Source organism: Sitophilus oryzae, unplaced genomic scaffold (assembly GCF_002938485.1).
Source record: "Sitophilus oryzae breed Bouriz unplaced genomic scaffold, Soryzae_2.0 scaffold_484_pilon_pilon, whole genome shotgun sequence".
Lineage (NCBI taxonomy): Eukaryota > Metazoa > Arthropoda > Insecta > Coleoptera > Curculionidae > Sitophilus > Sitophilus oryzae.
In genome coordinates, this window is record NW_022147067.1 from 86,191 (window position 1) to 101,039 (window position 14,849).

At 33.5% G+C, this 14,849-nt stretch overlaps 1 protein-coding gene across 3 annotated transcripts in view; it reads left to right on the forward strand.

The window, feature by feature from the left end:
* The window catches only part of LOC115886372 (disheveled-associated activator of morphogenesis 1), a 138,690-nt gene that overhangs the window by 37,263 nt on the left and 86,578 nt on the right, over positions 1-14,849 (forward strand). The window contains exon 1 of one of the 3 annotated variants that reach the window (XM_030905476.1): positions 13,783-13,882. The exons of the other annotated variants lie outside the window; for them this stretch is intronic. Coding sequence (XP_030761336.1) covers positions 13,862-13,882 — 21 coding nt within the window. The 5' untranslated portion in view covers positions 13,783-13,861. Of the gene's footprint in view, positions 1-13,782; positions 13,883-14,849 lie in introns of those variants that run through there. 3 annotated transcript variants of the gene reach the window in all.

The window sequence follows — 14,849 nt, forward strand, 5'->3', positions numbered from 1 at the left end:
CAAAAACAAACTGCGGAGTTTCTTATTGAATAATGTATTCTATTCGGTAAAGGAATTTTTAGATTTTTAGGTGTAATTTAAGTACTTTTTCTCTTTTTTTTTTCTACTTTTTCTCTGACTTGTCTTATGAGTTGCAGAAGTATATATTTATATTTATATCTGTTTGTATACTCCAACGATGAATAAAGATTTATTTTATTTATTTAAATACAAGTTAGAGTAAAAATTGATTATATTTTATTCCAGATGAGTTATCGTAAAAATTGCGAATACGTCCCGAGATATTAGACTTAGCTATACCCAGAACTTATAATTCTAGTTAATTTTTTTTGGCAAAATGGCAGCAACACAAAAATTACATTCCTTGTTTTTCACACCCTGTATATCATAGAAAACTAAATCTCATACAAAATTTAGAAAAATCGGATCAATCTACGGAAAACGGTCTTTAATATTCTAACAAAATCAACAAAATCGGTCCATTTTTTTCAAAGTTAAAACTCGTTGAAAATGAGTAAAAAAATCGCTGTGGTATTTAATTTGACGGGCAGTTTAGTTGGTTAGCGCGACACTGCGTTATAGTTTTCATGTGGTTTTCATTATCTATTCAGTAACTAAACTTTTACGATACCACTTACTACCATTTACTTGCGTTGGTTGCTCAGGTTGCCGGTACACGTGAGAAAAGAAAACCAACACAGTTAATAAAGAGGAACCGTTATCACGTGCTTTTGACGTTTATTATGCGTGTTTTTTGCCGGAATTCGCCTACAGGCAAGGAAAACGTATATCAGACTTTAATTTAATTTCGCTCTAAATGCATTAAATAGCCCAGAGCGTGCTATTCTGTAATGTAATATTTTAACTTTTTTTTTCATATTATAACTTGGAATTTATTAATTAAAAAGGGAAATGGAAACAAAAGAAAGGTAAGAGTAATGTCGGTGAACGTTGTCATATACAGCTATGCTACTTTATTTTCATGTTATTTAAACATGAAAATAACAGGACAGGCCATAATGTTAGTGTGGCCTGTGAGGCCGGGTTCATAACATATAGCCGAACTGCAAAATATAAATTGGGAATATTGTTGTTATGGGTCGATTTCAAAAAAATATGGAGGCTGCGAGATATATTGCTGCAAATTTTGAAGGGCACGTGTGCAGATACGCATAATACATAAACATTTAGCATAATAAGACTGAAGTACCTGAGAGGATATGAATGTAGAATGTTTAGGAGGAGAGTTAATCACCGCGACTTACACATCTATTGTGTGTTCCCCTTTCTTGAGTTATAACGAGTTATAACTCATTATACAGTCTCAGGGCTAAAAAAAAAACAATATCTGAGACGGCTCCACAGAGGCCAGCTCTCCATCCTTGACATCAGCCGTACCAAAGTGCATGTCACGAATGGTCGTCGTCTCGACACACTCAGTGATAAAGTGTTCTGGTGTTTCCCCATTTTCCCAACAGAATCTGCATTCGCCATTGTTTCTTGGCTTCAGCCTACTGAGGTGTTCGTTGAGGAGACAGTGTCCTGTTAGAAACCCCGTGATAATCCGAAGATTGTTTTTACTTAAATCAAGGAAAACCTTTGATTTTTCTCGGCCGTAAGTTCTGAGGAACTTTTTCGAGTGTCTTAGACCTTAGTGTTGGAGGACACCCATTCCAAGTTACGGATGGAGTCTTCCAGATTCTTCAGATCCGCTTTCAGTTGGTTCCAGTTTGGAAAACAGAACGGTTCTGATCAAATTAGTGGAGTGTTCTCTCCTTTCCTAGCTAGATCATTTGCTTTTTCATTGCCTTCTATCCCTTGGTGAGCAGACACCCAGAGTAGGAGGACTTTATTTTCTTTGCCTAATTTGTTGAGCTTCTCTCGGAATTCTTTGACCATCTTCGAATTGATGGTTACTGAGTTGATCGCGTTTAGTGCTGCTTTTAAACTGAGTGGATATAAAAACTGTACTCTGTTCTGCGATATAAATAAAAAAATTTAATTGTTTTCAAATGCATTTTTTTTATTTTAAATTTGTAGTATGAAGTCGTTATTAGGTTATTAAGTTATTAAATTCCCGTTGCTTTTTTCTCTTCTTAAATATTTTAGAAGTTCCAGTTTATCAATATTTTTAATTTTTATTTTTAAAATAAATAAGCAGAAATAACTCTTCTACGCCAAAATTAATTTTAACCTATGACCATTACAACAAATTATATAAAAATGTACCATTCTAGCATAAGGAAACACAAAAATTAATAATTTTTCACTTAAGTGACATTTCTAATATGTGTTATAATCACAAATATCTCTAGAATTCATTACGAATTTTCTCCACCATAACTACATAAATAGAAGACGATTTTATTTAGAGATACTCGCTTCCGCATTTCGTAATTCGCTTCTATATGAACTTATAATAAATAGGTTTAGATACAGTATCGTGATAATAACATTGATAATATATTTAAAAAATTAAAACCCTATTAATAGTGTTGTTCATAAAGCCAGTATTCCAGAGGAATGTAACTACCTTTTATTATTTCTTCTTTAAATTATTAATATTTATATACATATACAGGGTGCTACAAATTCGAGGTATGAGCATTGGTATCTCGGTAACCGTAATAGATACGAAGATGATTAAATTGGGACAAAGTTGCGCTGTGGTATGTCCATCTTGATGCCATCAAAAAAGTTTAAAAAATTTCAAGGATTGCTGATTTGTTTGCAAAAAACGGATCTTTTTGAAAACCAATTTTATTTTGTCCTGTCGTTACCATTTAGAAAATCAAAAAAAACTAATTGCACATTCTCATAGCCACTTTATTAGGGTTATCTAATAGTATTTTTAAATTTTCAAATTAGCTGATAATTTGTGAGATACAGAGGCCAACTTACTTTTTTTAAATACGGACCTGCATTTTTTATTTCAGGTTTTGAAAGAACCCGGTCTCCAGAGTACAATGATATGCCACACTTAATATTTTTTTTTGTATTGGGCATTTTAACACGATTTATTTAAACTAATTTCAAGTTCGGCTCTGATTTTTTAAATATTTATCCTATTCATCGTTAGAATATTGATTAGCTTTCAAACTTAACAACGATGTGGGGTGAAACTAATATAAGATATATTTATATTATTTATTTTGTATAAAATAAATAATATAAATATAATATAATATAAACAATAAAATAATTTCCCCGGAAGATTAATGGGAAATGGTAGAGCAGTATAATGGCCAGCGAGGTTCCTGGACCTGTCGCCAAGGGACAGGAGGCATTTATTTGGCGTTATTTGTAAAAGTGAAATCGATACATCTCAACATTTACACACAGTGAATTATACAAAATGCAGGAAGTATAAGAAGAAGATCTGTTCAAAGAGCTATAAATAAAATTGAACGAAATATAAATTTGTGCAATAGGGAGGGTGGTAACCTTTTCGAACATGTAGAGCATTAGAAACTAATTTGGGGAAGTTGATTTATTTATATTAACTATATTAACTGCGATTAATATGATGCATATTATTAGATCGTATACTGATATTTCAAAATGACAATAAAAAAATTAAAGGTAATATTTTTAAATTGCTGACCTGGATATTATTTATTTGAATCTTTCAATTGGCTATTTTCCTTATTCGATGTTAATTAGCGCTGATCAAAATATTGTTGCGATGAATATAATCAGATTAAACCATTTTAAAAACCAGGGTCTCGGACTCGAAATTACACACACCGGAAAAGTCTAGGGATATTAAAATTTTATCCAGCCATCGTCAGTAATTTTATTATTTGCATTTCTGATATAATAAAATTAAAATAAACAAATAGTTTACAGGACGTATTGGAAATCAAAATGGGAAATTTACCGAATTTTTCAAATTTACCTTGATTTTTATTGAACTCAAAAAAATACACACATTTTTTTTTATTCTAAACTATGAATTAAAAAAAAAGATAAAACCATTTTTACTTAATAAAGGGCATGGCCTCCTCTACTGTTCATTACAGCCCTACATCGTCTCCATGCTCCTCATCAGGTTGTCGATCTCTTCTTAAGGTACAGCCTGACACGCTGCATTCACGGCCCGAACCAGATCCCTACGAGTTTCACGAGGCATACCCATTCTCAAAATTCTTCTTTGGACCGCGTCCCATACGAGCTCGATGGGGTTGAGGTCAGGAGATTGTGCCGGCCAGGGTAAGATGTTTAATTGATGGGCATTGATAAACTCACTTACCACTCTGGCTGTATGAGGCCGTGCATTGTCATGCATGAGAATGAAGTTTCTCCCAAAATCACTGGCATATGGTAACACGACAGGCTCAAGAATGAAATCACGATATGTGATTCCTGTTAGAAACCTTTCAAGAAAAACGAGATCGGTTTTTCGGCCTAACTGGACTCCTCCCCAGACCATAACTGTTCCACCTTGATAAGGGTGCACTTCCTGAACATGATCCAACCGAATAAGATTTAGCGGTTCTCTCCATACCCTAAGCCTTCTCGAATCCGGATGAATTCCAAAGCGTGACTCATCTGTGAAGAGAACATTGACCCATTGTTTATTCGACCACTTAACATGATCTTGAGCCCACAAATATCGTACCTCTCGATTTCCTCTCGTTAAGGGTTGAGCTCTCCAGGGGCGTCTGCTTCTTAAGTTGACCTCTCTTAATCTATTGCGAACAGTGTCAAGACTAACGGTTACATTATGTGTTTCCTGGAGAATTAAACTAAGCTCTGGTGCTGTAAGAGTCGGTCGGCGTCGAGCATTTAATTGTAAAAAATGATCTTGCTGAGGGGTAGTAATGCAATGTCGCCCTGTGTGCCTTTCAGCAACATCACCACTTTCACGGTAGCGTGCACTTAATCGCGATATTACACTTTGCGTTCTATTTAATGCTCTAGCTACATCGATTTGGCGCATTCCAGCTTCGAGCATACCCATGGCCCTTAGCATTTCGTCTCTGTTAAGATGTCTACGCTCCATAATGTCGTTTAATACTAAACAGAGTTATTTGAATGAATTCTGGCCAGTTATCATAGAAACAAAACCTGAAATAAAAAATGCTGGTCCAATAAAATGAAGTTGGCCTCTGCAGCTGGTCTCTGGTAAAAAAATGAAGTTGGCCTCTGCAACTCTCAAAGTATCAGCTAATCAAGTTAGCTAAATCTAAAAGTATTATCAGATAGCCCTAATAAAGTGGTTATGAGTAATAGCCCTAATATGAGTATGAATGGGCAATTAGTTTTTTGATTTTCTAAAAAGTAACTACAGGAAAAAATAAAATTGATTTAAACAAAATCCGTTTTTTCCAAAAAATTCAGCAATCCTTGAAATTTTTAAAACTTTCTTGATGGCATCTTGGTGAACATCCGAAGGCGCAACTTTCACCAATTTAACCATCTTCGTATCTATTACGGTTTCCGAGATACCAGTGGTCGTACCTCGTTTTTGTAGCACCCTGTATATAAATTATTATTTTTGTATATAAATTATTATTACTAATAATTAATCTAAATGAATACAACAAAGTCGGGTTAGTTAGACCATTTATAACTGAAGAAGATCTGCATCGATTTTAATAGTCATTAATTTGTTCGATTTGTCTCATCCTCGAATAGCAGAATATCTATTAAAGTATGGGTAAAATAATTATACAGAAGGTTAATTTTTAAATAAATTAGGTTTGTTACAAGATTGACAACTACAGTTTGTATATTCTTGTAAATCTCTATAAGTTCTATCAAGATGAAATCATGTAAACTTTATTCCTTTTTCATTTGACTTTGAAGTCTATAATTTTCCTCCCTCGCTTACCTAATCGTGACTCTTTAACTAAATCAGTCAGTTTTCCTATGAAATTGAGATTTTCATAGTACGAAAGTAATAATAGACACGGTTATCCGTCTTATAGGCCGTTTTTTCTGCATTAAAATGGCAAGGTGGCATCAGTATCGCCTTGCAGCGGGGAACTTTAACAAGTTAATAACAATCACGTCACACTAACGTCTAACACTACACGTGACTTTACGTTCTATGATTATTTATCGTGCTGGAATTTCACAGGTTTGGAAAATATCAAATATATCGCGGATCGTTGATTACGCAAACAATAATTTCTAACAGTATGTTAATAATTAATAATAATATTAATTATAATATCAGTACAATTGGTTAAATTAATTCCAGACGATGACAGGTGAGTTGAATTTTTAGAAAGTAAATTTATTTCCTGAGTGCTTGAACTTGTTGAAGACCCATCATTGCCAGAAATGTTACCCAAAATATTACATGACACTTTTTTTATTTTCTTTGGAATTTTCTATATAGCTCTCTGCCACTGTGATATAGCGCCAACCACCATGTCTTTTAACAGTTAATAAATCCACTCCTGAAACTGCAAGCAACGACGCAGACGATCTACGGAAACAATGTCCAGTGTATTGTTGTGGATTTGGAAGACTTAGGAACAATGTTATTTTATACGGCATTTTTCCTAAAGTATTAATTCCAACGGGTTGATTAATACAGTTTCCATTTCTGTACCCCACAAAAAATCGAGTATGCTCTGTGTTGCTTGGCCGCATAGCTATATATCTTCGAACCATTTCCACCATATTTATTCCTTCAACATTCCCTTTCGTTATAAACAAATCTCGTGCTATCTTTGTTTTCGTAAATGAAATAATGACATGAATGCATTATGTTAACGAGTTATGTCTTCTTTACTTAAAATTCTCGATTTTTTTACCGAAATCCTTCCGATTTTCTTTTTAGAAATACAATTAAATGGACGTACTTACTAATATCTGTATTTTTCTTCACTGATAGAACTGAACGTAGCATGGAATAATATACCCAAAGTGATGAAGCCTTCCTATGTTTTGAAAGATGTTCAAAATATGCTAGGAGAACCTTTTCGTTACTACTATTCTTGATTTCTTTCCCTTTACACCAATCTTCAAGTTTTACATAGGCTTGCTCGTACGTTTGTCTCGACTTTTTTGCTAAACTGAACGTTTGCTTTTTGCTAAACTGCTTTTTGCTAAACTGAACGTTTAACATATATAATTAACATCAATAATTGAGTTGTCAAAGTCAAAATGGAAACAATCAACAAGCACGATTACCACGGCTTCGACTAATATGGGCACCTGATAATTTTGAATTTTAATTTTTATGAGGGTATCTCTGATATTTTAAATTAAATCAAATCTCTTTGGATCGTCCCTCTCGTGTCGCGCCATAGATTAAATTTTGAATGATACACGTTCGATACGAACTTTTTAATCAAACTTGTGTAACTACGCGTTTCATTATGATGTTCGTATCGAACTTGTATCATTAATAACTATTAAACCTGCAGGATACTTAAATATAATTTAGTTAATCTGTGTTGCGCCACTAATTCAATTTTTTTATTCTACTTTCGCACGGAACCTTAAACTAAAACCTAATTGGTTTTTCATGTATTCGTTAAAAGGAAATACACAATCCTTGTTAAGATAATTTCCCGGATTTTCTCTATTTTTTTCCCGGAGAAGTAAACAGCGGTGTGTAATTTAACTTGAAAACATGTGTTTGATAAGTTTAATGTTAGATAATATTTCTCAGGCATTTCCACTTGTCTCTCTTCAGCCCATTTGCTTTCTGGTTCAACGATTCTTTCTTCTATTTACTGCATGCTTCCTGTTTGGATGACTTTGAATTACTTTATTTTATACACTCTAAATACCATTAAAAATTAACTTTTATGGTGCAAGTTTGATTTTAAAAAGTAATATTTTTAACCCTATGAAAAACTTTGAGGAGAACTTATTTTATATTTAATATTTATTCTAAGATTGATTTTGATCTGAGGTAATTTAGAAGGCTATTGTGTTAGAACTTAAATAAATAGTGGCATTATTATGAAATCCAGAAAATGTCTTTCTGAAGCCACCACAAAGTTAATATAGTTAGTTGTGTATAGTGAGGCAGATCTCGAGGTAAAATCTAAAGAAATAAGTCAAATAAGGGAATAAGTTTTCACTGGTAAGTTGCTATAAAATTTACATAAAGTGTGGAAAACCATTCAATTAAGAAATTTACACTTAGAATTATTATTTACACTTAATCAAATAAACTTTTAGACGTGTGATGAAGCTTGACTGGCACAGCGTTGTCCACTTTTACATATTTTCTTTTATTCTAAATATTTTAGGAAATAGAAATAAATAAATTTTAAATATATAAACAGTTATTATTTACATAAACAAAACTCACCTTCTTAACAGGAACATTTAAGGGACATAAAGTGTCATTACTACCGCTTTCCCGTTCAAAATATTCTAATAAAGTTGCGATGACTTTTTACGTCTATTAAGATATCTTGAACAGGGTGGGTCAAATTCGACGCTTTTAAATGGAGACACCCTTTTCTATAGCAGATAGACGAAAACTAATATCGGTGTCTGGAGCTCAATTTTCATCAAAAACATGATGGTGAAAACCATCTTAGGAGTTACGGGGTGTTATTCAAAAATGTGCATTTTTAACAAATCGCTGTAACTTTTTTGCTACGGAAAATTTTTCATTTCTATGAAAACATTTCCAAAGCACCTTTTTACGTAAAATTTAATGGCATAAGTATATTTTTTTTAAAATTAATAATTCAAGAGTTATCAACAGAAAAATTAATTTTTTATTTGCGACCTATATATTTTTAATTAACCGAAAAGAATTTAAAATTACCTTTCCAAAAATATAGCACACTTGATATTTTGTTATATTCCCCTTCGAAATACAGAATTTTTAAAAGTTCGCCACTTTTAACTAGTAGGCTTTGGACCCCTTATTGATGATATGCCCTTAATGGAACTCGAAAACATATTTTTCCAGCCTCAGAACGCTGAAGTTATCAGCAAATTTTTGCAGCCAATTTCAAGAATAATTGAATAGCTAATCAAGATCCCGGCCATTGGCCGTCGAGGCCACCTGACTTAGTACCTATGGATCTAATCCTATGGATATATTTGCGGAAGAATAAAGGTTTCTTATTCTTCCGTATAATCTAGACAAGAATTAGAAATACTTAGCAGTTATGAGAGGGTATCTTTCACCCCTACTGAGTTAATTTATTCCGCGAGAAATGTTCAGAAACGGCCTCGTCTGTCCATAACAGAAGATGGTCGATATAACAGAAGACGGTCGAACACCTGCAGCAAAATCTCATGTCTTGGATTGCTATTTATTTTTATTGTTATCAGATATAGTTTAAATGTGTTGATTTTGGTTAAATATATTTTATATTGTTATAAAATTATGCATCTCTCATAGCAAATATTATTTTCGTTTTAATTGATGCTCACAGTTAGAATTTTTTTGCATTACAGCGGGTGCCATTCAAGCCTACTTATTTAAAGCGGGCTTTTTTTTGTATACTCTATATCTCGAAGAGGAATCCAGAAAAATATCAAGTGTGTTATATTTTTGGAAAGGTAATTTTAAATTCCTTTCAATAAATTAAAGATATACAGGGTGTTTCATATAAAAAATCAAATTTTCTGTTGATAGTTCTTAAATTATTAATTTTAAAAAAAAATATACTTAAACCATTAAATTCTACGTAAAAAGGTGCTTTGGAAATGTTTTCCTAAAAATACAAAATTTTCCATAGCAAAAAATTTTCAGCGATTTGTTAAAAATGCATATTTTTGAAAAACACCCCGTAACTCCGAAACGGTAACAGATATCGATATGCGGTTTTCACCATCATATTTTTGACAAAAATTGAGCTCCAGATACCGATATTAGTTTTTATCTATCTCCTATAGAAAAGGGTGTTTCCATTTAAAAGCGTCGAATTTGACCCACCCTGTACACTTCGCATTAAAAGAGGTTCTAAAAAGAACAACGTTCGACTGCAATGTCTGCTAGTAAAAAAAATAAACTTTAAATAACACAACACAATTCATTTAAACCAAAAACTCGTAATACAAAACTAAAGTGTCAAAACGTTCGACAATGTCAGGAAATAAATAAATAAATGTAGCAACTTGACATTTTTTACGGCAATGCTACCACCTGAATCACCAGCGGGAAATTTAAATTCCAGTTAGTCAACCCGGCACCCAATATGTCCATGATTGGCAACAATGAAGTTAAAAATCGCCCCCTCGATTACGTAAGTGTAAATTTAATTGGCATCGAATATATATTTTTTCTTGTATCTTTGCTCCCTATTTACTACTTTTCAAAAATTAATTTGTCATTAAATAATTACTATAACTTTTCTATTTTTATTAGAAATATAATTTTAAAGAATGTTAAAAACTAATAAATATCGACAACGTTCAACAAAACCAAAAGATTAGAGTCTACCCTACATTAAGTTTTTATAGGTTCTAAATAAAATTAGAACTACACTGAGAAGAGGAATCAACCATATTAATCCTCTGTTACGTTCTATCTAAGTTGTTTGATATGCTGCTTCCAGTTGGGAGTTGGAAACTTTGGTTTTTACAACAGTAAAATAAAATACTAATTGACCACAATACACCAAACCACTTTACTTAGAGACAATAGTTTTAATCATTTGCTGATAATGCTAACATGGTTAGCGAATCGCGCGTCCAGTGCAAAAGTAAGGTGTTTTGGTGTATTGTGATTGGTATTTTATACAGGGTGTTTCAAAAAACATGTGCCATCTCTCGTGGGGAGATTCCTCACGTAAAAATAAGATTTATTTTTCATATCAACCTAGGTCCAATTTTGCTTTGTTTCGTAACTACACTGTGTTAAAGTCTTAATATTTTTTTGGATTTATTATAATTTTCTTCCAAGTACTTTTAGCAATTCTAATGAAATTTTTGAGGTAAAAGTTACTATAAATGCGACATATTTTAAAGCTAAAAAAGTGTCGACACTTTAACCAGCATATGGGTTATCACTGGAATATTTTTCTAAAAAAAGCATTTTTTTCTTCTGTTAGCAAAATATTCTAAGCAGTTTAATTCCCATTAAATGTTGTCTCTTGATATTTTGTCGATTTCGGCCTCCTTGATGAGATAAACGCAATTTTATTAAATTGCCTTGATCCAAATAGCAACCTTTAAAAAAATTTAATATCATTAACTTGCGAAAGTTTCAAATAAGTGCTCATTGATTCATCATTACAAAATATGAAAAAAAGTTCCTAAAACATGGGTATGGAAATGCATAGTTTTAGAGTTGTTTTGTTTGATAAAATTTTTCTTTAAATTTCGTTAACAAGTATGATAGGGGTAGTTTATTTCAACCCCTTCCACTCGTTTTAAAAAAGTGAGAAAATTACCAGAAAGTGTGTTTTCATAACAGTAATGCTTCCATAAAATTTCATTAGTCTATCTCTTTTCGTTTTCAAGATAAAAAATAAAAACATTATTTTTCCGCCATCTTGTATCGCGATATCTCCCTAATGGTTGACTTTTGACCCAACGTTTATGAAGCAAACTACCCTTTATTTTGAACAAGGAATCACCCCCTGAAGTTTTTCGCATTTGTTTTGAAACACCCTGTATATAGTCAAGGTATGCGCGAAATAATATTTCTTTGAAACGGACGTCTATTGGAGAACCTGTAGATATTGTGGGTCTTTAGTGGGTTTCTATGGTAGTTTACGTCCCCAGGCAGTGAGAACTAATGAGATGCATTGCAGCCGATGTGGTACTCGTATTTGATATTTAAGACCTTAAGGTGTCGATAGTACAAGAGCAGGTGGATAATATTTCAGGCTCTAAATTTAAAAAAAAATTCTAACATTTTTGTCGGTAAACTATGTACTGATTGTAGATTGTAAGGAAGGGGGGAAGTTAATCTCCTCGGCTTTATAGATCTATTCTGTCCCCATTTGTTGAGTTATAACTCATACAGTCTCAGGGCTTTGACAAATACCAGTATCTGAGACGGTTTTACAGAGGTTATTTCTCCGATATAAGTCGTACCAAAGTTCCTGGCCCTGGCACGAATGGTTCTCGTCTCGGCACACGGTTTCCTCATTTTCCTCACAGAATCTGCACTCGAAGGGCTTTGCTTTTCTTAGCTTCAATCTAGAGGTGTTTATTGAAAGGACAGTCCAACCCTGTTAAAAATCCCGTGAAAATCCGAAGATTGTTCTTGTATCAAAGAAATTATTTCTTGGATTTTTCTCCATCGTCAGTCACGAAAAATGTTTTCGAGTGTCCGTTGGAAGCCCATTTTAGGTTACAGATAGGGTCTTCCAGGTCTTCAGTTCCGTTTTAAGTTGGTTTCCCCTTCTCGTCCAGTTTGGCATGGAAAGTGTCCATAAGGAAAAAAATATATAGGGATAACATAAATAAAATTCTTCTCTCCCTATTTACAGCTAGGGGTATAGGATCCTACCCCTAGGATCCGCTAGTTTTAAAGATTTCGGACCGGTTAGAACCAAATATGTTTTATTCAATTATTGGACAATCTTCTTTATTTTTATAAAACTTTCTCCTTTATAAGAATATGTATAAAATATCTAAAATAAAATGTAAAAAAAGTAAAGCTAGGTTACAGTTAACAACTCACGTTCCCCAGGCTTATAATATTAATTTAACATTGGAAAATATATGGATAGTTATTTGGAACCCGATATTTTTATGCTACCTTGGCTTTTCCAGCTTTTTACTCAGAATTTTTCAAACTTTTTAGTATTACCAATTTTTCAGAATTAGGTATCACGGGTTTAGAATTTTTTAGAATTTAGAATGAGTGGGAGGGGGGTTAATCACTTCGACCTTACAGATCCATTGTGTCCCCCTTTCTTGAATCATAACTCATCATACAGTCCCAGGGCTTTGACAAAAGCCAGTTTCTGGGACGGTTTTATAGAGGGTAGTTCTCCATCTCCAATATCAGTCGTACCAAAATTCATGGCACGAATGGTTGTCGTCTCGGCGCACTCAGTGATGAGGTGTACTGGTGTTTCCCCATCTTCCCCACAGAGTCTGCATTCGCCGTTTCTTCTTAGTTTCAATCTACTGAGGTGTTCATTGAGGAGACAGTGTCCTGTTAAAAACCCCGTGACAATCCGAAGATTGTTCTTACTCAGACCCAGGAAGATCTGTGATTTTTCTTGATCATAAGCCCTCAGAAACTTCTTCGAGTGTCTTAGACCATTGCAAGATTTCCATTCCAGGTTGCGGATGGAATCTTCCAAGTTCTTGAGTTCCGCCTTGAGTTGGTTACCACTTGGAAAGCAGAACGGTTCTGGTCCAGTTAGTGGAGTGTTCGCTCCTTTCCTAGCTAGATTATTTGCTTTTTCATTGCCTTCTATCCCTTGGTGAGCAGGCACCCAGTGTAGGAGGACTTTGTTTTCTTTGCCTAATTTATTCAGCTTCTCTATGCATTCTTTGACGGGTCTATCACGGGTTTGTCTAACTAAAATTTGAATTAAACTCACAAGATAGCACTAATTATTTTGAAAAAGAACACTTTTTTGAACTATATATATATATATATATATATATATATATATATATATATATATATATATATATATATATATATATATATATATATATATATATATATATAGAGGACTATTTTAAAATTTGGGAATTTCCTTAATTTTTGAAAATTATGACTTTGACAAGGGGAAAATGCTGTCTTTCCTTGTTTACGATTGTTCTTAGCAACTTAGCAGTGCCCTAGACTGTCATCAATGAACTCGTCAAATCTGTCAATCTTATAACATATTTTTATGTTATGTTGACAAATAACTTGTATTTTAATTTGACAATTTTACCATTTTATTAATCATAAAATTTTAAGGAAATAATATAGTATTTCTTGAAGAATACAGAAAGTGTCATTATGAACAGAATAATTACTCAGGTAAAATTATTATCCTTCCAATATTTAGATTCGGACCTAACAATAACGTGTATTTAAGACCTTTTTTGTTTACTTCATAATATCTTATCAATATTATTACATATAGAGTGAATGTAGAATGTTTAGAAGGGGAGTTAACCACCGCGACCTTACAGATCTATTGTGTGTTCCCCTTTCTTGAGTTATAACGAGTTATAACTCATCATACAGTCTCAGGGCCTTAACAAAAGCCAGTATCTGAGAGGGCTCTACAGAAGTCAGCTCTACATCCTCGACATCAACAGTACCAAAGTTCATGGCACGAACGGTCGTCGTCTCTGTTATAAAGTGTTCTGGTGTTTCTCAATTTTCCCAACAGAATCTGCATTCGCCGTTGTTCCTCAGCTTCAGCCTACTGAGGTGTTCGTTGAGGAGACAGTGTCCTGTTAGATACCCCGTGACAATCGGAAGATTGTTTTTGCTTAAATCAAGAAAAACATTCGATTTTTATGGGTGGTAACTTCTGAGGAACTTTTTGGAGTGTCTTAGACCGTTGGAGCACACTCATTCCAGGGTACGGATGGAGTCTTCCAGATTCTTGAGTTCCGCTTTTAATTGGTTCCCGCTTGGAAAACAAAACGGTTCTGGTCCAGTTAGTGAAGCGTTCGCCCCTTTTCTTGCTAGATCATTTGCTTTTTCATTGCCTTCTCTCCCTGGATGAGCAGGCACCCAGAGTAGGAGGACTTGATTTTTCTTTGACTCTTTGACCAGCTTCGAATTGATGGTTACTAAATCGATTGCGTTTATCGCGATGATTTCATAATAATCCATATACACTTAAAAATTAAAAACGTTTGCACCTGTACTACAATCGCAATCTCTAGATTTACCAACTTAAATAGGACTGACCTTTGCAGTGAAACAACAATAATTTAACCGTTTTTAAAACAAAAAGGTACATTTTCATTGACAGTCACCCGCATAGTTA